Raw genomic sequence first — 22,490 nt, forward strand, 5'->3', positions numbered from 1 at the left:
CGTTCCAACCTTTGAGCGCCTGCACTTCGGGAGTTTTCAGCTGGGTTCTCAGGCTGCATTCCCGCGTCGACTTGCTCCAGGCCAAGCCAGATTTTGAAAAGGAAGGCAACTTCTTTTTTCGCGGCAAACCTTTGTACCCACGCACTTTCTCACAACTCTGCCCTTCTCAACCCCTGCGCTAGTGTAGGCAGGGCAGAAGGTGCTGAGGAGGCTCAGAAGGGGCGGTGGGGACGATCCCCTTTCGAACTGCATTTGTAGCTGCCAAGGAGTAGCCAACAAGCACCAGATTTATGTGCACTTTGAAAGAAGCACCTTCACCATTGGCTTTTTAAGCGGCGCTGTCGCTAGGGAGCGGCTGGTAGAGCGAGCAGCCTCGGGGAGAAGCCCGGGCTGTTTGTTCCCGTCACCTGGGAGAGCAGGCACACACAGTCGCGCGCGCACGGACACACACACACACGCAAGCACAGACGCTGGTGGCGAGTTCGAGCCCCGCGTCCCTTGTCCGCCCGCGTGCGCCCCTCGTCACGGCTCGCCTCCCGCCCCCTGATTCCTGCTGCTGCCGCCCAGAGGAGAAAGGAACCTCTGCCTCGAATTTCCCCCACTACGCCGGGCGCTGCGGAGAGCGGCGAGGGTGGGCGCAAGGCGGAGAACGCGATGAATGAGTTCTCCCCTAGCCTGGGAGTTGTCTGAGTTGGCGGCGCTGCGCCCAGGCTTCCGGCTCTCAGCGCCCCACGCGCGCGTGGCTCCCCGGACTGCCACTCACGGCCGCGGCCGGGGCCGAGCCAGCCACGCAGGGCAGCCGAGGCTCCGGAGCTCCTGTTTCGGCCCCAGTCCGGGTAAAAGGAGGGTTGTCCCCAGCGGAGGCGCACAGCCGCGCGTTCTTCCCGCACTCTCTCCGCGGTCCCATCTGTTCCCCATGGCGTCTCATCCGCAAACCCGGATCCAGGCTTACCTGGAGAAGAACAAGATCGGTCCCCTGTTTGAGGTAAGGCTCTGTGGAGGAGGGCAGTCCCGTTGTCTTTAGGGGAAGGGGTGCAGTAATGAAAACAGAACACCCCCCACCCCACCCCTCCCAGGGAAGGAGGGCTAGAGAACGAACTCGCGGGAGAGGGCGCCCTGGGGTTCACCGGCATTCGCTCTGTCCCGGCCAGGTGTCTTGGAACGCGGCCGGGCGGGCACTTAGCCAGTTACCTGAACGCAGACAGGTGAGCTTGGGAGGGCCCAGCCTCAGCCTGGCAGCGGAAGTTTGAGCCCTCTGACTGTCGTGCACCTCTCAGCCACATGTTCAGTACCTGGGCAGGCTGAGGCAGGCGATGCATACGGATGCACACACTCAGACTGTGTTGCACACGCACACTTTCTTTCTTGAATTCACGCTGTCTTGCGTGTTCGTGTTGGATTTTCTTTTTTCTTTTTCTTTTCTTTTCTTTTTTTTTTTAATGAGGGCGGTAATAGAACCCGAAAAGGCGGAGGAGGTGCTTAGCAGTTAATACGATTAACTGGAAGAAAGCTGAACTGGTGAGGAGTAGGCTTCAGTAGGTGCGGGCGTGATGAATGAAATTGGCAAACTGAGAGACTGCCATTGGTCGCTGGACGAAAGGAGAGTCCTTTGCACTGCAGACCCCACATGTGTTAGCAGGAGAAAGGGACAGAGAAAGGTTCTGAAAAGCACACACGTATTTATGGAAGGAGACTATAGCTCTGAGCTGGTGTTTTGTTTTCTTTTTTCCTCGCCATTAAAGAATTGACAAAAATACAGTAGAAGAAAGAGCGTGAGGACAAGAGAAAATGAGAACGAGAGATTGAAGCTTGGCACCAGCAAAGCGTCCCGGGGGTTGCCTGGGTGCTGGGCAGGGGTGGGGCGTGCGGCCGTAGTCAGAAGTGGAGGCCCTTGGGGAGGGACTCCCATGGTCCCATCCAGTTCAGGGGGTACTGACCGACGGCGAGAGTTAGCGGGAGGGGCGAGGTGCTCCCGCCTTGCCCCCGCCCCCCACGTCTCCCAGAAGCTTGTAGCTGTTCTTGGTCTTGGGTGAGGGCTTGGGGTGGGGATAGGGGGAGGTTACGTGTCAGCGTCTGAGAGAGGCAGAATCGCGGCTAGTGGAAGAGGCTGCATTGGAGATCGCGCAGAACCTAGCAAAGACTGAAGAAAAGCAAGTGAGAACTGCGGAGAACAAAAAAATAATGCGAGTTAATGAGCCTGCAAAAAAAGGACGAGGAGGACAAAGGTGTGGTCGAATAGGTCTTTTGGGAGGACTGGCTTCACATAACAAGATTTGCAAGATCTCCCAAGTTTTTCTGCCGAACTTTACCGATGATCTGTCTTGGACGATACGACCATTGTTTCAAGTGAGGCTCACATTGTGGGGTGCAGAGTCTTACAATTGCATTGATTCTTGTTTCTGCCAAAAATGTGGACAAAGGCAATCCATGCAAGAGCGAAATAAAATTGATGGAGCTAACAGATTTCTTTGCCTTTAGTTTAATGATTATTGATTATACATAATCCTATATAATTTTTTAAAAGGCAGAAGCATAAACCTTCTTCAACGCGGTGTATTAATTGCATCAAAAGAATCATAAAATAAATACATTTAGAATGTGTGTTTGCTCTCTACGCTCCTAGAGTATAAAGTACAATTAGCCTGAGAGAATAAACGAATTGTTTTTAATAAATACCGTTTTCATTTGTTATTTTAAAATCTTCAAGATTCTTTCCAAGTGATAATAACAAAATTAGGAATATATGTAAACTTTCTACAGAATTAGAAAATAAACTCAAATGGATATTTATCAAGTACCCCCTAACCCCCACCCTTTAATATTCACCAGCAAGTTCTGCGCTGAAGAATTTTAAGTGATAGCAATATGTCTCAAAAGCTTTAGGTCCACCAGAAAACAAGCACCACCATGCTTTGCATTTTATTGAATACATATGACATACACTGGCATTAGCTTAGATTGCAGTGGTGAGGAGTGCATTTTTAAGGTTTGATGTTCACTTTAAATAATTGAAGGGAGAAAAATGGATAATAAATTCTCTTTGACTAAAAGCTGGATGTAACACAGTTCCTTATGCAACAATTTTGATTGCGATAGAGCTTGATTTTGAGAGTACAATTATATGTATTTCACAAAATTGGAAGATTTTACTAGCATGTAGCCTATCTTGTTTCTTGTTAGAAAACCAGTGAAGAAATGCCACCTGTGAAATGGACATTGTTTACCTAGGGACTGTTCTCTTCTAGGACCTTACTCAATAGTTTTCACAGGAATTGATTTGGGTCAGAGGAGGCACCCAGCAATCTGAACATATTAAGAAGCAGCAAAAATGTTTGCTACAATTTTAATTTCTGGGCCACGTTTTGAGAAACTGAGCTAAAATCTCCATTTACCACTCACAAATTGAAATTGGCAACTCCATGTCTCATCATCTATGCTTTGTCGTGTTGAGTCAGTGGGAGCTGACACAGGCTTCTTTCAGTTTGGAAAATATGCAGTATCTGACAATATGTCCCCCTTGTGGATAGTTTAAGTTAGGAATGTTTTAAGAAAACTTAATTGGTGTGAGGTACTTTAAAGATAATCCATGAATGTTATTTAAAACAATAGCAAAAAGTAACCTATTCACTGATACTGAGAATACTTGTATCCTCTTTTTTACCTGTAGGACTTATTTACCTAGTTTGTTTACTTAGTTTATTTCTTACTTAATTTGTTTATTGCTAACATTTTTTGATTTGAGATGCTTATGAAAGTGTTACATGCAGTATGGAGTTTCAAAAATAATTTTAAATCGATATTAATTTTGTTTCCAGCTGACTCAGGAGAATAAATTTGTACTACTTTGAAATTTCATTGAAGATGTTTTGAAGCATTACAAAACTATGCCTAAAAATCATTGCATTAGAATTCTGGACAATGATATTCTGATTAGATAATATGTAGGTATAAGATGAAAAATACATTTCACAAACTTTCCAAGTTTTGTAAGATTTAATAGTTTACATCTTACAAAATATGTATTTGTGATATATATAGATATTATATATAGTGGAATATATATATTCCATGTGTGTTTGTATACACACACACACACACACACACATTTTATATAAAGAAATAGAAACTTTTTAGTTTCTCCCATTCCCATTAAGTAAATAGAATAATTAGTTGAGGATTATTGATTGGAAGATGCTCAGGGCAGTTATATATCTTGGTCAGGCCTGATCACACTCACAAGAGTGTGAAATCTTAAATTATTAAAAAGCTGAATAGCGGGGATCATCATAAAATCACCATAGAATTTTTAAATCTGTGTACTGAAGATGTGGCAAACCAAAGTCACTACATTTCTCTAAGTGTGTTATGACCCACTCCAAATAGAATGGACTCACTCTATCACCTTCTCTGTTCCGCTCAGATTGCTTCTACTCACATGGTGTAAATTTGCATTAACTGATTTGGCGTATATGTTATGAAGTGGACTTATCAAACTTGTGGTCAAAGCCAGCATCACTTATACATTTTGCTATTGCCCAGCTAGCTCTTCTCTGGTACCCCGCTGCACATCTTCCAGCCATGTATGCAACCCTGAACTCCGATTTGCTGCCAACCCTCAGCAAGCCCATTATTTCACTTTATTGACCTCCCTGTTCATATCTTAAAAATAACCCTTGCTTTTATCAGAGAGCTGTAGTGTGTGTGGAGGTCTCCTTTGGTTGTTCCCCCTCTCATAAGGATCACGGCCTTGGGCTACCTGTTGTTTAAGACATGAAAAGAAATATTTTGTCCTATTTAGGCAGGCTTATGATTGTTTAGGGCAGTGGTTTGGCGATAAGAAGGATACTAGTTACTCACTTATGGCCAGAGGTAAAATTCCCCTCCAGAAAGATATTTTAATATTTAAAAATAAGTTGTCATTAATAAAGGTAAAATGTCATTTTAATAAAAATGATTAGGAAAATGCCTTGTTAGAGAAGTAATACAATATAAGCTTGGTACTTATAATATGTTCAACTTAAATATTGTAAATATATTTTTTGGAGTAATGATTGTCAGGTGATCTTTCCCAGTGCTTGAGGTTATGAAGACATTTCCTATATCAAAATCTGCATTACTCTTTATAATCTCAGAGCACTTAGAGGAGGCAGAAGACAAAGAAAGCAGTTCTATTTTATAAAATTTTGCCCAGAGTCCAAGTTAAGTGTTGTCATTGATTTACTTCAAAACAGTTTTTAAAAATGTTACTTTAATTGACATGTTTCTGTTACCAGCCCATTTATTTTTCATTTCTGCCTTAATGTATTTTATTTTCATGCAGCTTTTAAATAGCTTTCAAAGTGACTCAAAATTCAACTCAATAAATAGCTCACTATATAACCTTAGAAATAATAATATGTACATATACCAATATGGCATCAATAACTTTGAAAAAAGAAATAATATTTTGGGCAGGCATGGTGGCTCATGCCTGTAATCCCAGTACTTCGGAAGGTTGAGGCAGCTGGATCACTTGAGGTCAGTAATTCGAGACCTAAGACCAGCGTGGCCAACACAGTGAAACCACATCTCTACTAAAAATTCAAAAATTAGCCAGGCATGGCAGTGCACGTCTGTAATCCCATCTCCTCAGGAGGCTGAGGCAGTAGAATCACTTGAATCCAGGAAATGGAGGTTGCAGTGAGCCAAGACCATGCCATTGCACTCCAGCCTGGGCAACAGAGCAAGACCCCATCACAAAAGAAAGAAATAAATCATATTTTAATCCACACAAATTTTAATGTGATCAATGGAAATATGAGACTACAAAAATAACATAGACTTTCCTACCCCCGCTCTTTTTTTTTTTTTTTTGGTGATTCAATTAAGAAGCCATGAACCATACAAAGAGAACAGCTAAGACCCATAGGACAAGGACAGCTAAGTTGGGAGTTCACCTGGAAAGTATCGGAGCATGATTAAAGAAAGGGGTTGAGTGGGCAGTGGCCTGGCAGGGTCAGAAGATTTGTTACATACAAGGTGGGGGCAGGGTATTGAGAAAATAATTAAATATATTGAAAATATATTGAAAAAATATATATTCATGTCAGCGTTCTTTCTGATGGACATAGGAGTCACAGAGATAGTGTAGGGAAAGCTAGAATGAACCTTGTGTTGATTTGAAATTGGAGGTGTTGGTGTGATCTCATGACTTTCAATCATAGAAATATGTGTAGATGTAATAGAAATAAATATAGATTTGTATGTATTTACATATACTTAAGTGCATATACCTACATTTACTTTCCAACTTTGTCTACTGGAAGGGCCTGGGAATAGCAACATCCTGGTAACAATGAGCACACCTAGCACCCACATTTAACAATGAGCACACCTAGCACCCACATTTTGGTTTCTAAATACCGTTCTCCAGTAAGTAGAACCAGGTATCCTTGAAGAAATGGTTGATTCCAGGTTTGGGGCTAAGCAAGTTATGTAGTATCATATGTCAAAAAGTAAGGAAGAGCTCAAAGAATAGTAAGTATGTATCAAAGGACACAGAGGAGGTGCCTACCCCTAAGACATCTTGAGGGTCAAAATCAAAAATGATAGTAACAGATTATTTTACTGAATAAAATAGGAATATTTTACTTCACTGGGATCTAATGCAATGTGGAATGTGCTCAATTCATGGGAAGAAGAGACAGCATTACCTTATGGTAGAATGCCAACTAGTAAAAGTAGAGGGATGATGGAATTAGAAAATCACTACTTGGCAACCATCTGAAAGATAATTCAGGCAAGAAACATTAATCAGTACTAAAATCAATGGGTAAAAGTTGGATAAACAATGAGGTGTTACATAATCTCTAAGTATCTGCCTACAAATACTTGTAAATTACAAAGGGAAAAAGTAACTTTACAGTAAAGAAACCAGGCCGACACTGAGATAAAGCAATATTGTATGCCCATGGTAGAATGCATTTAAAACAACACAGCATTGTTTTGTGATTTTCCTGACAATCATGTGTATAACCTGAACTGAATAATGAGAAAATATCTCATAAAGCTAATAGAGAAAATCTATAAAGTAACTTTTCTAGAGTTTTCAAAAATGTTACAGTCATGAGGGTCAAGAGAGGCCTCAGACTGAAGGGACATGGCAACTAAGTGCAAAATATGGTTCTAGATATAATACTTCTGCTATGAAAGAGATTGTTGGGAAAGTTGACAAAATTTGAATGTGGTCTCTATGTGAAGGGAATAAGGAATTATTAGTGTTGTTCCTAAACTTTTACTATAAATTTAAAATTACCTCAAAAGAAAAATTACAAAAAATAATTTAAAAGAGCACCTAGGAAATCAGTATTTGCAAAACAGTTCACCCACTGGGTTTCTTTAAACAGTAAATTGTGTGAATGTAGTTAAGAATTTCATCAATGTTTATACAAGGAAGTGACTTATACAATAAATAGTTAAAAATCTGAGTAATGAAAATGTGCAATTCTGGTTAACTAAGAATATGCATTTTCCTCTTCTCCCTCTCAAAATCATTTTGAAATATCTGAAAATAGTATTTACACAATAAACGCATGAGAGTGCTGGAACACAAGAAAGAGTGCTGAGAGAGACACTTTCTCCTTTGTGTACAGAATTTCTTCATTACGAATGTGGCATCTTCTTTGCACCTACATATAGTCAGTAACCCAGAGTGAATGATGTGTTTTCTTAGTTTTTCTGCTGCTATTACACAATGCCTTTATTTCTCACAGTTCTTGAGACTGGGAAGTCCAAGATCATGGTGCTGGCATTTGATCTGGTGAGGGCCCTCTTACTTTGCCCTCATGTGGCACAAGGCAGAAGGGCAAGCTAGCTGAACTCTGTATGAAGCCTCTTTTAAAAGGGCTCTAATCCCATTAATGAGGGAGCAGCTTTCTTCATCTAATCATCACTTAAAGACCTCACTTATAACCCCCCTGAGTATGGCAACGCATGAATTCTGAAGGGGCCGCTTTCAAACCAGAGCATATGTAGTGAAAATATTGTTTGGAATTTCCTGGAAAGTACCTTAAAATGCATTGTCTCAGTTGGAACAGGTTCCTCATATGCTCTTCCTACTGTCTAGAAGCCTGTTTGTAATTCCTCTTCTCCTTACTCCTTCTGCATCTTCAGGCAACAACTGATCTCCTTTTTGTCACTGTGGATTAGGTTTCGTTTTCTGGAGTTTCATCTATATGGAATCACACACTATGCATTTTCTTGGTATATCCTCTTTAACATCATTAAGTTAATAATTATTAACCTAATTATTTTAATATTCATCCATGTTGCAGCATGTTACCAATTTTTTATTTCTTTTTATTGCTGAGTTGTATTCCATATGGCTATGTGCTTTCATTTTTCTTATGTAAAGACCTGGAGTGGATTGACTGAACTACATGGTAGGTATATGTTAAATTTTTAAATAAACTAGCTATTCAAGTGGATGTACAATTCGACATTTCTGTGAACAGTTTATAGGAGTTCCAGTTGTTCCATATCCTCACCCAATCTTGGTATTGTCAGTCTTTTTAGCCAGAAACCCATTAGCCATTCTAACAGGTTTGTAATGATATCTCATTGTTATTTTGATTTATACTTCCCTGATGTCTAATGAGATGAATTTTCTTTTCTTGTGATTATTTGCCTTTCATATATCTTTGGTGATGTGTCTGTCCAAATATGTTGCCCATTTTTATTTGGGTTGTTTGGGGTTTTAAGAATTATATGTTCTAGGTCCTTTTCACTTTCATATAAATTTTAGGATCATTTTGTTAATTTTCATATAAAAATACCTGCTGGAATTTTGATTGGGATTGTGTTGAATTTATAGGTGCTGTTAGGCAGAATTGACATCTTAACAATTCTACATAGTCTTAACAATTCTACATAGTCTTAACAATTTTCTACATAGACTATGTAGAATAAACATAAATATGTAAAATAAACATAGTCTATGTAGAAGATTAGAGGGGATCTACAAAAAAGATACAAAAAATAATATGTAAAGTTATTAAGGTTTTAGATGCAAGGTACAAAATCAATTACATATTTATGTTCAAGCAAACAACCATCAGAAGTTAAAATAGTAAAAGTACCATTTATAATGGTATTAAAATATGAAATACTTAGGAATTAAATTTTAAAAGATATATAAGACCCCTATACTAACATGTATAAAAACTCTTGAAAAAATTAAAGAATATCTAAATAAATGAAGAGATGTACTCTTATTTATGAATAGGAAAACTCAATACTATTAATATATTGAATTATATATGCTACCTGACTTCAACAGTCATTAAATCAGTTATAAGTAAAAGGCAGTGCAGTATTGGTGTAAATTGAAATGGATTATTACCTAAATGTAAAACCTTTTTTCTTCTCAAAGAGAGTGTAGGAGATAATTTTTGTGAGCTTGGGATTTGAAAATATTTCTTAAATATGACAGAAATATATAAACTGTAAAAAAATCAATAAAATGGACTTATTTAAAATTAAGCATTTGTTCTTCAAAAGACATAGTTAAGAAAATGAAAAAGCAAACCAAAGATAGACTACATATCTGAAAAAGGACTCCTGTCTATTATATATAAAGAATACTTTTGTTATGATACTTTGCTATATACGATACTTTTGGTATGATAAGAAGAGAAGAAAACAATTCAATAAATAAGCAACGTAATTGAAGAGACGCTTTTCATAAGAAGATGTATACGTGGCAAAATAAGTGAATGAACAGCTGCTCAATATCATTAGGGAAATACAGCTAAACCCACTACCCATTCATTAGAATGTCTAAAATTAAAAAGACTGACTTTAATAAGTGTTGGTGAAGATTTGGAGCAATTAGAACTTTTATATACTGATAGTGGGAATGCAAAATGGTCCAACCACTTTGGAAAAAAGTTTGGCAAGTGAGGTTTATTTCTAGTAGCCCCAAATTGAAAACAGGTGGATTGATATGTTATTGGATAAAAAAATTGCATACATACATATACTATTCTTATATAAAAACATGAATTAATGATGCACACAGTAACACAAATGAATCATGACTTACGCTGAGTGAACAAAGCCAGAGGAAAATGAGATGAACTAAGTAGAAGTTTGTTCTCTGAAAGATTAATAAAATTGACCAAGCTTTAGCAAGACTCACGAAGGAAAAAGAGAGAAATCTCAATTCAAAAACAGGAATGATATGGGAGATCACTATGGACTGCAGACATCAAAAGAATAATAAGGTAACACTAGGGATGACTCTATACACATAATTGACAACGTAATTGAAATAGACAACGTCTTTGAAAATACAAATTGGACAATTCATGGAACATGAAGTACATAATTGAATTGAATTTGCATTTTGAAAACTCCCCAAGTAAAGATCTTCTGGCCCAAATCAATTCAATGAAGATTATCATCAAACATTTAAAAAAGAATCAATACTAATTCTATATACTCTCTTCCAAAAGAGGAGGAAAGAATTCCCAGTTTATTTTATGAAGCTAGTTTTACCCTTTTACCAAAACCAGACAAAAACTGTATGAAAAGGAAAACTACAGATAAAATTCATTACATTATGAATATAGACACAAAACACCTTAACAAAATTAAACAAAATTCAGAAATTAAAAAAAAAAAACTTAAGCACCATGACCAAGTGAGGTTTCTTACAGGGATGCAAGGATAATCCAATTAGAAAATCAATGTAATCAACTGTCTTTGTACCTTCGGCCTACTATAATGAAAATACCATAAATTAGGTGACTTATAAACCATAGAAATTTATTTCTCACAGTTCTGGAGGCTGGAATTCCAAGATCAAGGTGCCTGGCAGATTTGGTGTCTGGTGAGGACCCACTTTCTGATTCATAGATGGTGGCTTCTCTATGTGTCTTCACATGGAAAGGGCAAAGAAACTCTCTTGGATCTCTTCTAGGGATGCCAGTCCCATTCATGAGGGTTGTCAAAGTACAGAATTAGTTCAATGGAGGGACGATAGCTTTTTTTAACTATCAATGCTGCTGGAGCATTTGGATATCCATTGGCAGAAAACCAAAGCTCAACCTCAGTCTCACACCTTATACAAAAATTTACTTAAAGTATGTCACAGATTTAATGATGTCACATATACGTGAAATCTAAAAAAAAAAAAAAAAAAGGAACTTGTAAAAGCAGAGACTATTAATAGAATACTGGGTACCAGATAATATAGTGTGGGTATCCCCTCCATATCTCATGTTGAGATGTAATTGCTAGGGTTGAAGTTGGGGCCTGGTGGGAAGTGTTTGGGTCCTGGTGGCAGAGGCAGATCCCTCATGGCTTGGTGCTGGCCTCACGATAGGAGTGAGTTCTCATGAGATCTGTTTAAGTGGTGCAACACCTACCCCTGTGCCCCTCTGCCCATCCTGCTTTTGCCATGAAACATGCCTGTTCGTCACCTTTTGTCATGAGTAAAAGCTCCCTGAGGCTGTCCCAGAAGCTGAGCAGATGCCAGTGCCATGCTTTTTGTATAGCCTGCGGAACTATAAGCCAATTAAAGTCTTTTCTTTATAAATTATCCAGTTTCAGGTATTTCTTTATAACAATGCAAGAATGGCCTAACACATCAGGGGTTGTGGGTGGTGTGTGAGGAGAAAGATTGGGAGATGTTGGTCAAACGATATGAGGGTTCAGTTAAACAGAAGGAATAAATTCTGGGCTCTATTTTATAGCACGGTGGCTGTAGTTAATGTATTGTATACTTGAAAATTCCTAACAGAGTACATTTTAGATGTTTTCACCACAAACAAAAATGATAAGTATATAAGGCAACAGATATGTTAATAAGCATGATTTAGTCATTTCACAGTGTATAATATATCAAAATATTACATTGTACATCATAATATATATAATATTTGTCAATAAAAGTTATAGATGTAAATTTTGAAAACAACACTTAAAAACAAGGAAATTCTAAGGAAAGTTCTTAGAGATCTAGAGTTACACTTAGACTTGACACCATAAGCACAATCTGTAGGAGGACATATTGATAAATTGGACCTCAGCAAAATTAAAAACTTTTGCTCTGTGAAAGACTGTATTAAAAAGATTAGAAGATAAGTTACTGGGTAGGAGAAAATATTTTCAAAGCACACATCTAACAAATGGATAAGCTCTATTTATAGAATACAGACCTCTCAAACTCAGCAGAGTAGTAGCCCCCTCTTATCTCTGGTTTCAGTTACTCATGGTCAACCATGGCCCAAAAATATGAAACAGAAAATTCCAGAAATAAACAATTCATAAGTTTTAAATTGCATATCATTCTGAGTAGCATTATTAAGTCTAACCTTGTCCCACTCGATTTGGGTGAGGGGTGAATCATTCCTTTGTCCAGCATCCCCACATTGTCTATTCTACCCACCCACCTGTCAGTTACTTAGTAGCAGTCCCAGTTATCAGATTGACTGTTGTGGTATCTCAGTGCTTGAGTTCGAGTAACCCTTATTTGACTTGGTAATGGCCTCCAAATGCAAAAGTAGTGATGCTGGCAATTCAGCCATTCCAAAGAGAAGCCTTAACATGCTTAAGTGAAAAGGTGAAAGTTCTCTCCTTAATGGGGAAAGAAAAAAAATCATAGGCTGAGGTTGCTAAGATATACAGTAGGAATGAAGCTTCATGAAATTGTGAAGAGGAAAAGAAGAAATTTGTGTGTAAGTAGGGTTGGTACTGTATATAGTTTCAGGCATCCATTGGGGGTCTTGGAATGAATACCTGCAAGCTAAGGGGAGACTACTTGTATAAATAAAACAAAACAAATTAACCAACACTCCTTTTAATAATCTAAATGCAATTAGAAAATGGATAAAAGACAAGAAGAGACATTTCACGTAAGGGTGTATACTGATGGTAAATAAGTACATGAAAAGATGTTCAAAACCATTTGCCATTAGAGAAATACAAATTAAAACCACAATGAGAAATCACTACACACCTATCAGAATGGCTAAAATAAAACTGAGACCACCAAATGATGGTGAGGATGAAGACAGACTGAATCACTCATGCATTGCAGGTAAGAATATAAAATGGTACAATCACTCTGGAAAACACTTTGACTAATTATTTTATTTTATTTTTACATTTATTTATTTATTTTTGAGACAGGGTCTCACTCTGTGGCTCAGGTCAGAGTGCAGTGGCATGATCTTGGCTCACTGCAACTTCTGCCTCCCTGAACTCAAGGGATCCTCCCAACTTAGCCTCCCAAGTAACTGGGACTACAGGCATATGATGCCATGCCTGGCTAATTTTTTTTTTTAATTTATTTTTTATTTTTTATTTTTATTTTTTTTTGAGACAGAGTCTCACTCTGCTGCCTAGGCTGGAGTGCAGTGGTGCAATCTCAGCTCACTGCAAGCTCCGCCTCCCGGGTTCAAACGATTCTTCTGCCTCAGCCTCCTGAGTAGCTGGGATTACAGGTGTGCACCATCATGCCCAGCTAATTTTTGTATTTTTAGTAGAGATGGGATTTTATCATGTTGGTCAGGCTGGTCTCGAATTCCTGACCTCATGAGCCACCTGCCTCAGCCTCCCAAAGTGCTGGGATTACAGGCATGAGCCATCGTGCCCAGCCAAATTTTGTGTTTTTTGTAGAGATGGGGTTTCACCATGTTGCCCAGGCTGGTCTCGAATTCCTGGGCTTAAGCAATTCACTTGTCTTGACCTCCCAAAGTGCTGGGATTACAGGCATGCGCCAACATACCCAGCTGAAAAATTATTTTAAAGTAGACATACAACTACCAAATATCGGTGTTCACACTCCTGAACATTTATCCCCGACAAATGAAGATTTATGTTAACACCAAAACTTGTACATGATGTTTCTAGTAGTATTATTTACAATAGTAAAAAAACTAGAAACAACCCCAGATATGGCTGAATCACTAAACAAATGCGGCATATTCATGACATGGAATACTATTCAGCAGTTAAAAAGAATAAGCTATCAATGCATGCTAAAATCTAGACGAATTTCCAGAGAAATATGCTGAGTGAAAAAAGCCAAATGAAAAGTTTATGTGTTATATGATTATGTGATTACATTTATAAAATAGTGACAAAATTTTTATTTGTGATTTTTGGGTGTCAGGGGTGGAGTAGGGAAATGAGGAAAGTGGATGAAACAATGTAACAACATCAGGGATTCTTATTGTGATCAAAATGTCCTATACCCTGACTTTGTCAATATAAACACCCTGGTTATGATATTCTTCTATAGTTTTGCAAAAATATTACCAATGAGGGAACATGAATAAAATGTACATGGGATTTCTTTATATTATTTCTAACAACTGAATATGAGTCTACAATTACTTCAAAACATAAAGTTTAATGAAAAATATTCCCAGCCCAAAATATGGTTTTTTAACTTTCAAGAAAAGTAGGCAGGGTTGCATAATAGAAAGAATAGAGCAAATTATAGCATTAGTTAATTGGAAGGTAAAGTAATTTGAATATACAAAAAGATTGGATACAGATAAAAAAGTGAAAATCTAAGAGCAAAATATGTGTTAAGCAAACTTTTTGTAATTTTTACTGGTGGGGAGTAACATGGGTAGTGATCTGTGATATTGATGGAAAAGTATTAACATACGTGTTGAAAATTTTAAAGTAATCTCTAGAATATAAATGTGTTGCTTCCAAATAATTAGAAACACAATACCAAAAAGTAAGTAATATTTAGTTAAATTAACAAGAATAGCACATTAAAGACATCACATGAGACAGCATGAGAAGTGGAAAACAAAAGGAGATACCAGAAACAAGTCCAGACAGAGCAGTAAGTTTAATAAATATAAATGTATTAAGTTATTTTATCAAATCACAGATTCCTAGATGGGATTAAAAATCTTTGCATAATCTGTATGAAAGACACACCAGGAACAAGATGATACAGAATGCTGAATGCAGAGGAAAACGGAAAAATATTTACTAATAATACTGAGACAATTGACATTGCATTGCTAGTATCTGGCACAATAGAATTCAAAGTGAGGTACATTATATTTGTTATAGAGATTTTAAAATATTTATTATATATAAGTATTCCATGATCTACTTTAAAAACTTTTATGCCCATAAAGTAAAGCTTTGAAATATATATAGAAAAGCCAAAAAGTACAGAAAGAATTCATAGTAGGCAGACTTAAAATATTTCCCTTAGGAGTACACATTCTAAATTGGTAAAACAAGGAGGAACTGAATAACCAGTTTATAGGCCTGACAGTCAACTATATAAGCTTAGAAATACAAGGAAGAATGAATATTCATAGTAGGAAAATTTTAAATATTCCTTTCAGGAGTATATCTATCAAATTGGTAGAGCAAGTAATTAATACAGAAAGGAATGGAATAACCAATTGAGAAGCTTGATTATACATACATACATATATATACATATATATGTACATACGTGTGTGTATATTTATACATATATACATATAAGTGGGTGTATATATTTGTGTGTATAATATATATATGTGGTGTGTGTGTCAAGGTACAGAAACATTTTCATCAAGTAAATTTGTACATTTAAAAAATACACACATAGTATTTAAAAAAAAATTTACCATGATTTAAGCTACAAAGAAAATACTAACAAATGTATTACCATAGAAAACTGTACAGGCCACATTTTCTGACCACAACGCCCAGTTGTATTTAACAACCAAAGCACACCTTCCTGAATAACACATCTTGCTCCACCCTGTCCCCCACATCTATGTTAACATTGTTCTACATAATACATGTTAGTAAAGAAATCAATTGTTTTGAAATTGTACTGAATGAAATAAGATATGTTATGTATTTCAATATGTATGTAGAAATGCCTCAATACCACTAATTGAATGTGTCTCCTTTCTTAGCTGATTGGAAATATAATATATTTTACATACTAATTTCCCATATTAGAGACTTTCTGAGAATCCCAAATCTCTGCATTGAAATAAACATATTTTAATAATCTTCCTACCTTTTTTTTTTTTTAGAAAGACCATATTGTTAGAGAGGATTTAGGTTCACAGCAAAATTGAGAAGAAGCTACAGAAGTGTCTCGTATGCCACCTGCCCCATGCAGGCACAGCCTCCCCCATCACAACATCCTCCACCAGAGTGTAACATCTGTTAGAATTGATGAACCTACATTGACACATCCTTATCACCCAAAGTCTATAGTTTACAGTAGGTTCACTCTTGGTGTACATTCCATGGGTTTGGACAAATATATAATGATGTATATTCACCATTATAGTGTCATACAGAATATTTTCACTGTCCTAAAAATCCTCTGTATTTTGCCTATCCATCTCTCCCTCCCCCATAAATCCTGGCAATCCCTGATCTTTTTACTGTCTCCATATTTTTGCCTTCTCTCAAATGTTACATAGTTGGAATCATACAGCATGTAGCCTTTTCAGATTGGCTTATTTCACTTAGTAACATGCAGTTAAGTTTCCTCTAGTCTTTTCATGGCTTGACAGCTCATTTCTTTTTTAGTTCTGAATAATATTTCATTGTTTGGATATACCATAGTTTATCCATTTCTCTACTGAATGAAGGAGATTTTAGTTCCTTCTGAGTTTTAGCAATTAGAAATAAAGCTGCTACAAACATCCATATGCAGGCTTTTACGTGGACATAAGTTTTATAAATTTTATTTATTTAATTTTATTTTTAACTTTTATTTTAGGTTTGGGAGTATATGTGAAGGATTATTATATAGATAAACACATTTCATGGGGGGGCTCTTGTAAATATTATTTCATCACCCAATATTAAGCCTAGTACCCAGTAGTTATCATTTCTGCTCCTCTTCCCTCTCCCATCCTCCACCCTCAAGTAGACCCCAATGTCTGGTGTTTCTTTCTTTGTGTTCATAAGTTATTAGCATTTAGCTCCCACTTATAGATAAGAACATGCGGTATTTGGTTTTCTGTTCCTGTTTGTGTTTGCTAAGGATAATAGCCTCCAGCATCTCATCATTTTTATGGCTGCATAGTATTCCATGGTGTATATGTCCTACATTTTTTTAATCCAATCTGTCATTGACAGGCATTTAGGGTGATTCCCTGTCTTTGCTATTATGAATAGCAATGAACATCATGTGTATGTGTCTTTACAGTAGAATGATTTCTATTCCTCTGGGTATATGCCCACTCATGGGGTTGCTGGGTCAAATGGTAGTTCTCTTTTTAGGTCTTTGAAGAATCACCATATTGCTTTCCACGATTGAACTAACTTACACTCCCAGCAGCATCCGTTGATTTTTGACGTTTTAATAATAGCCATTCTGACTGGTGTGAGATGGTATCTCACTGTGGTTTGATTTGCATTTATCTAATGATCAGTGATGTCAAGCTTTTTTTCATACTTTTTTTGGCCACTTTTATGTCTTCTTTTGAGAAGTGTCTGTTCATGTATTTTGCCCACTTTTTAGTGGGTTTATTTTTCCCTTGTAAATTTGTTCAACTTCCTTAACAATGCTGGGTATTAGGCCTTTGTCAGATGCATAATTTGCAAATATTTTCTCCCCCCTCTGTAGGTTGTCTGTTTACTCTGTTGATATTTTCTTTTTCTGTGAAGAAGTTCTTAAGTTTAATTAGATCTCATTTGTCAATTTTTGCTTTTGTTCTGATTGCTTTTGGTGTCTTTGTCATGAAATCTTTGCCCATTCCTATGACCAGGATGGTATTGCCTATGTTGTCTTCCAGGATTTTCATAGTTTTGGGTTTTACATTTATGTCTTTAATCCATCTTGAGTTTATTTGTTGATTTTTGTATGTAATGTAAGGCAGGAGTGCAGCTTCAATCTTCTGTATACGACTAGCCAGTTATCCTAACACCATTTGTTGAATAGGGAGTTTTTCCCCATTGCTTGCTTTTTTCAGCTTTGTCAAAGATAAAATGGTCATAGATGTGTAGCTTTATTTCTGGGCTCTCTATTCTGTTCCATTGGTCTATGTGCCTGTTTTTGTACCAGTACCATGCTGTTTTGGTTACTGTACCCTTGTAGTATAGTTTGAAGTTGGGTAATGTGATGTCTCCAGTTTTATTCTTTTTGCTTAGAATTGCCTTGACTATTCAGGCTTGTTTTTGGTTCCATATGAATTTTAAAATAGTTTTTTCTAGTTTTGTGAAGAACATTGTCAGTAGTTTGATAGGAATAGCATTGAATCTATAAATTGCTTTGGACAGTCTAGCCATTTTAATTATATTGATTATTCCCATCCATGAGCATGGGATGTTTTTTCATTTGTTTGTGTCTTCTCGGAGTTCTTTGAGCAGTGTTTGTAATGCTTGTGGTAGAGATCTTTCTCCTCCCTGATTAGCTGTATTCCTAAGTATTTTATTGTTTTTTTGTGGCAATTGTGTATGGGGTTGCCTTTGATTATCAGTTTGGCTGTTGTTGGTATAGGAATGCTAGTGACTTTAGTACATTGATTTTGTATCCTGCAACTTTGCTGAAGTTGTTTATCAGTTGAAGGAGCTTTGGGGCTGAGATTATGGCATTTTCTAAATATAGAATCATGTAATATGCAAAGAGAGAGAGTTTGACTTCCTCTCTTCCTATTTGAATGCATTTTATTTCTTTCTCTTTCCTGATTGCCCTGGGCAGGGCTTCCAATACTATGTTGAATAGAAGTGGTGAGAGAGGACGTCCTTGTCGTTTGTCAGTTTTAAAGGTGGATGCTTCCAGATTTTGTCCATCAGTGTAATGTTGGTTGTGCATTTGTCAAAGATGACTCTTATTATTTTGAGGTATGTTTCTTCAATACCTGATTTACTGGGCGTTTTTAACATGAATGAGTATTGAATTTTATCAAAAGCCTTTTCTGTGTCTATTGAGATAATCATGTGGTTTTTGTCTTTAGTTCTATTTGTGCGATGAATCACATTTATTGATTTGCATATGTTGAACCAACCTTGCATCCTAAGGATGAAGCCTACTTGATCATGGTAGATTAGCTTTTTGATGTGCTGCTAGATTCAGTTTGCAGGTATTTTGTTGAGAATTTTTGCATTGATGTTCATCAAGGATATTGGCTTGAAGTTTTTCTTCTTTTTGTTGTGTCTCTGCCAGGTTTTGGTATCAAGATAATGCTGACCTCATATAACAGGTTGGGGAGGAGTCTCTCCTCCTCAATTTTTGGAAACAGTTTCAGTAGGAATGGCACTAGCTTTTCTTTGTACATCTGGTAGAATTTGGTTGCGTTTCTATCAGGTTCCAGGCTTTTTTAAGTTGGTAGGCTGTTTATTATGGATTCAATTTCGGAGCTTGTTACTGGTCTGTTCAGGGAATCGATTTCTTCCTGGCTCAGTCTTGTGAGAGTGTATGTGCCCAGGAATTTACTATGTCTTCTAGGTTTCAAGTTTCTGTGTAATAGAGGTATTCACTGTAGTTTGTGATGGTTGTTTTTATTTCTGTGGGGTCAGTAGTAACATTCCCTTCATCATTTCTAAATATGTTTATTCGGATCTTCTCTCTTTTCTTCTTCATTAGTCTAGCTAATGGATTATCTATTTTATTAATTTTTTTCAAAAAAATCAACTCCTGGATTGGTTGATCTTTTGAATTTTTTTTGCGTCTCAATTTCCTCCCATTCAGCTCTGAGTTTTGTTATTTCTCATCTTCTCCTAGCTTTGGGGTTGACTTCTTCTTGCTTCTCTAATTCTTTCAGATGTGAAGTCAGGTTGTTAATTTCAGATCTTTCCAACTTTTTGATGTGGGTATTTAGTGCTCTGAATTTCCCTCTTAACACAGCCTTAGTTGTGTCCCAGAGATTCTGGTATGTTGTATGTTTGTTTTCATTATTTTCAAAGAACTTCTTGATTTCTGCCTTAACTTCATTACTTACCCATGTAACTGCATGATTTTGAGTGATTTTCATAGTTTTGCTTTTTTTTATCATGCTGTGGTCAGAGAGTGTGTTTGGTATGATTTTTGTTATTTTGCATTTATTGTGGATTGTTTTATGTCCACTTATGTAGCTGATTTTAGAGTATGTGTCATGTGGTGATGAAACAAATGTGTATTCTGTTGTTTTTGGGTGAAGAGTTCTATAAATGTCTATCAGATCCATTTGGTCCAATATTGAATTTAGGTTCTGAATATCTTTGTTAATATTCTGCCTTCATGATCTATCTAATACTGTTAGTGGAGTGTTGAAGTCTCCCACTATTATTGTGTGGGAGCCTATGTCTCCTTGTAGGTCTCTAAGTACTTGCTTTATGAATCTAGGTGCTCCTGTGTTGTGTGCATATATATTTAGGATAGTTAGGTTTTCCTGTTGAATTGAACCCTTTCCAATTATGTAATGCCGTTCTTTGTCTTTTTTGATCTTCGTTGGTTTGAAATCTGTTTTGTCTGAAATTAGGATTGTAACTTCTGCTTTTCTTCTGTTTTCCATTTGCTTGGTAGATTTTCTTCCATCCCTTTACTTTGAGCCTATGAGTGTCATTACATGTGAGATGAGTCTCTTGAAGACAGTATACCACTGGGTCTTGCTTTTTTATCCAGCTTGCCACTCTATGCCTTTAAGTGGGACATACAGCCCATTTATATTCAAGGTTAGTATTGATATGTGTGGATTTGATTCTGTCATTTTTCTGTTAGCTGGTTATTATGTTGGCTTGTTTGTGTGGTTGCTTTACAGTGACACTGGTCTGTGTGTTTAAATGCATTTTTGTGTTAGCTGGTAGCAGTCTTTCCTTTCTATATTAAGTGCTTCTTTCAAGATCTCTTGTAAGGCAGGTCTGGTGGCAATGAATTACCACAACTTTTGCTTACCTGAAAAGAATCTTATTTTCCTTCACTTAAAAGCTTAGTTTGGCTGCATATAGAATTCTTGGTCGAATAATTTTTTTCTTTAAGGATGTTGAATATCAGCCTCCAATTTATTCTGGCTTGTAGGGTTTCAGCTGAGAGATCCAGTTAGCTTGATGATGTTCACTTTGTATGTGAACTGCCTTTTCTCTCTAGCTGCCTTTAACGTTATTTCTTTCATTTTGACCTTGGAAAATCTGATGATGATGTGTCTTGGAGATGATCTTCTTGTGTATAATCTTGCAAGAATTGTCTGTATTTCCTGAATTTGACTATTGACATCTCTAGCAAGATTGGGGAAGTTTTCATGTACAATATCCTAAAATATGTTTTCAAAATTGCTTGCTTTCTCTCCCTCCCTTTCTGGGATGCCAGTGATTCATAGATTTGGCCTCTTTAAATAATCCCATACTTCTCAAAGGTTTTGTTCATTCCTTTTATTCTTTTTTCTTTATTTTTGTCGATATAAGTTTTCAATTCCTTTGGGTAAACACCCAGTAGCATGACTGCTGGACTATATGGTAAGAATAGGTTTAATTTTGTAAGAAACTGCCAAATTGTCTTCCAAAGTAGCTGTACCATTTTGAATTTCCACCGGCAAAGAATGAGTTCTGTTGCTTCACATCCTTGCCAACATTTGGTGTAGTCAGTGTTCTATATTTTGACCATTCTGATAGGTGTGTAGTGGAATCTCATTATTTTAACTTATAATTCCCTAATGGCATATGATGTTGAACATCTTTTCATCTGCTTATTTGCCATCTGTATATCTTCTTTGGTGAGCTGTTTGTTAAGGTCTTTGGCTCATTTTTGAATCAGATTTTTTTTATTGTTGAGTTTTAAGAGTACTTTGTATGTTTTGAATAACATTCCTTTATCAGATACACTGTTTTGCAAATATTTTCTCCTATTCTGTGGCTTGGCTATTCATTCTCTTGAATATTCTACCAAACATTTAAGAATAATTTTTGGTATTCAAAATATTAGGAAATCTGAATTAACAGAGCTTGAACAGGAAACATATATGTAAGTCTTTATTCAATGCATTGAAAAAAGTTACATTATTATGTTAAAATGTGGGCCTACTTAGAGTTCAGAGACATGAAAACTATATCTGATATGTCATTTTGAAAGCAAATCATGGAAACTGGAAACATGCGCTCTTGCTAAGGCAAAGATGGTGTTTTGGTAGCTTTTCTTTTTCTTTGTAGACATTTTCTAAACAATAATTTTTATAGACATTACACAAAATTATCTTCACATTTCAGTCAGAAACTGCTCCATTTACTTGCCCTGTTATGCAGCCTCCACTCCTGGCTGTCAAGTTGCTGGGGAAAAGTGATCCAGTTTTCATGAATGCACTCCTTTAATTACTCACATGATTGTCTCAGGGACCCTTCCTATAATTTTTTATTCTGGACTTTCATTCAAATTTGGTGATATTGCAAATTGAAAGAGGCTTTTGGGTTTGAAATGTGTTACAATATATCAAAGTGAAAAAGAACTCTTTAAACCAGCAATTTCATTGTAGAAATGTGTTTTAGAAAAATATTTGCACACATGCAAAACATTTACAAGGACTTTAATTGCAAATTAT

General features: G+C 36.8%; 1 protein-coding gene across 1 annotated transcript in view; it reads left to right on the forward strand.

Annotated features, from left to right (window-relative positions):
• The first annotated feature begins 369 nt into the window (after nucleotides 1–369).
• Nucleotides 370–22,490, forward strand: part of CUNH8orf34 (chromosome unknown C8orf34 homolog) — a 478,644-nt gene continuing 456,523 nt past the window's right edge. The window contains exon 1 of the mRNA XM_017881532.1: nucleotides 370–985. Within this exon, the coding sequence (XP_017737021.1) occupies nucleotides 659–985 (327 nt within the window). The 5' untranslated portion in view covers nucleotides 370–658. The remainder of the gene's footprint in view (nucleotides 986–22,490) is intronic.

The sequence above is a fragment of the Rhinopithecus bieti genome, unplaced genomic scaffold, assembly GCF_001698545.2.
Source record: "Rhinopithecus bieti isolate Rb0 unplaced genomic scaffold, ASM169854v2 scaffold_13017, whole genome shotgun sequence".
NCBI classification, from domain to species: domain Eukaryota; kingdom Metazoa; phylum Chordata; class Mammalia; order Primates; family Cercopithecidae; genus Rhinopithecus; species Rhinopithecus bieti.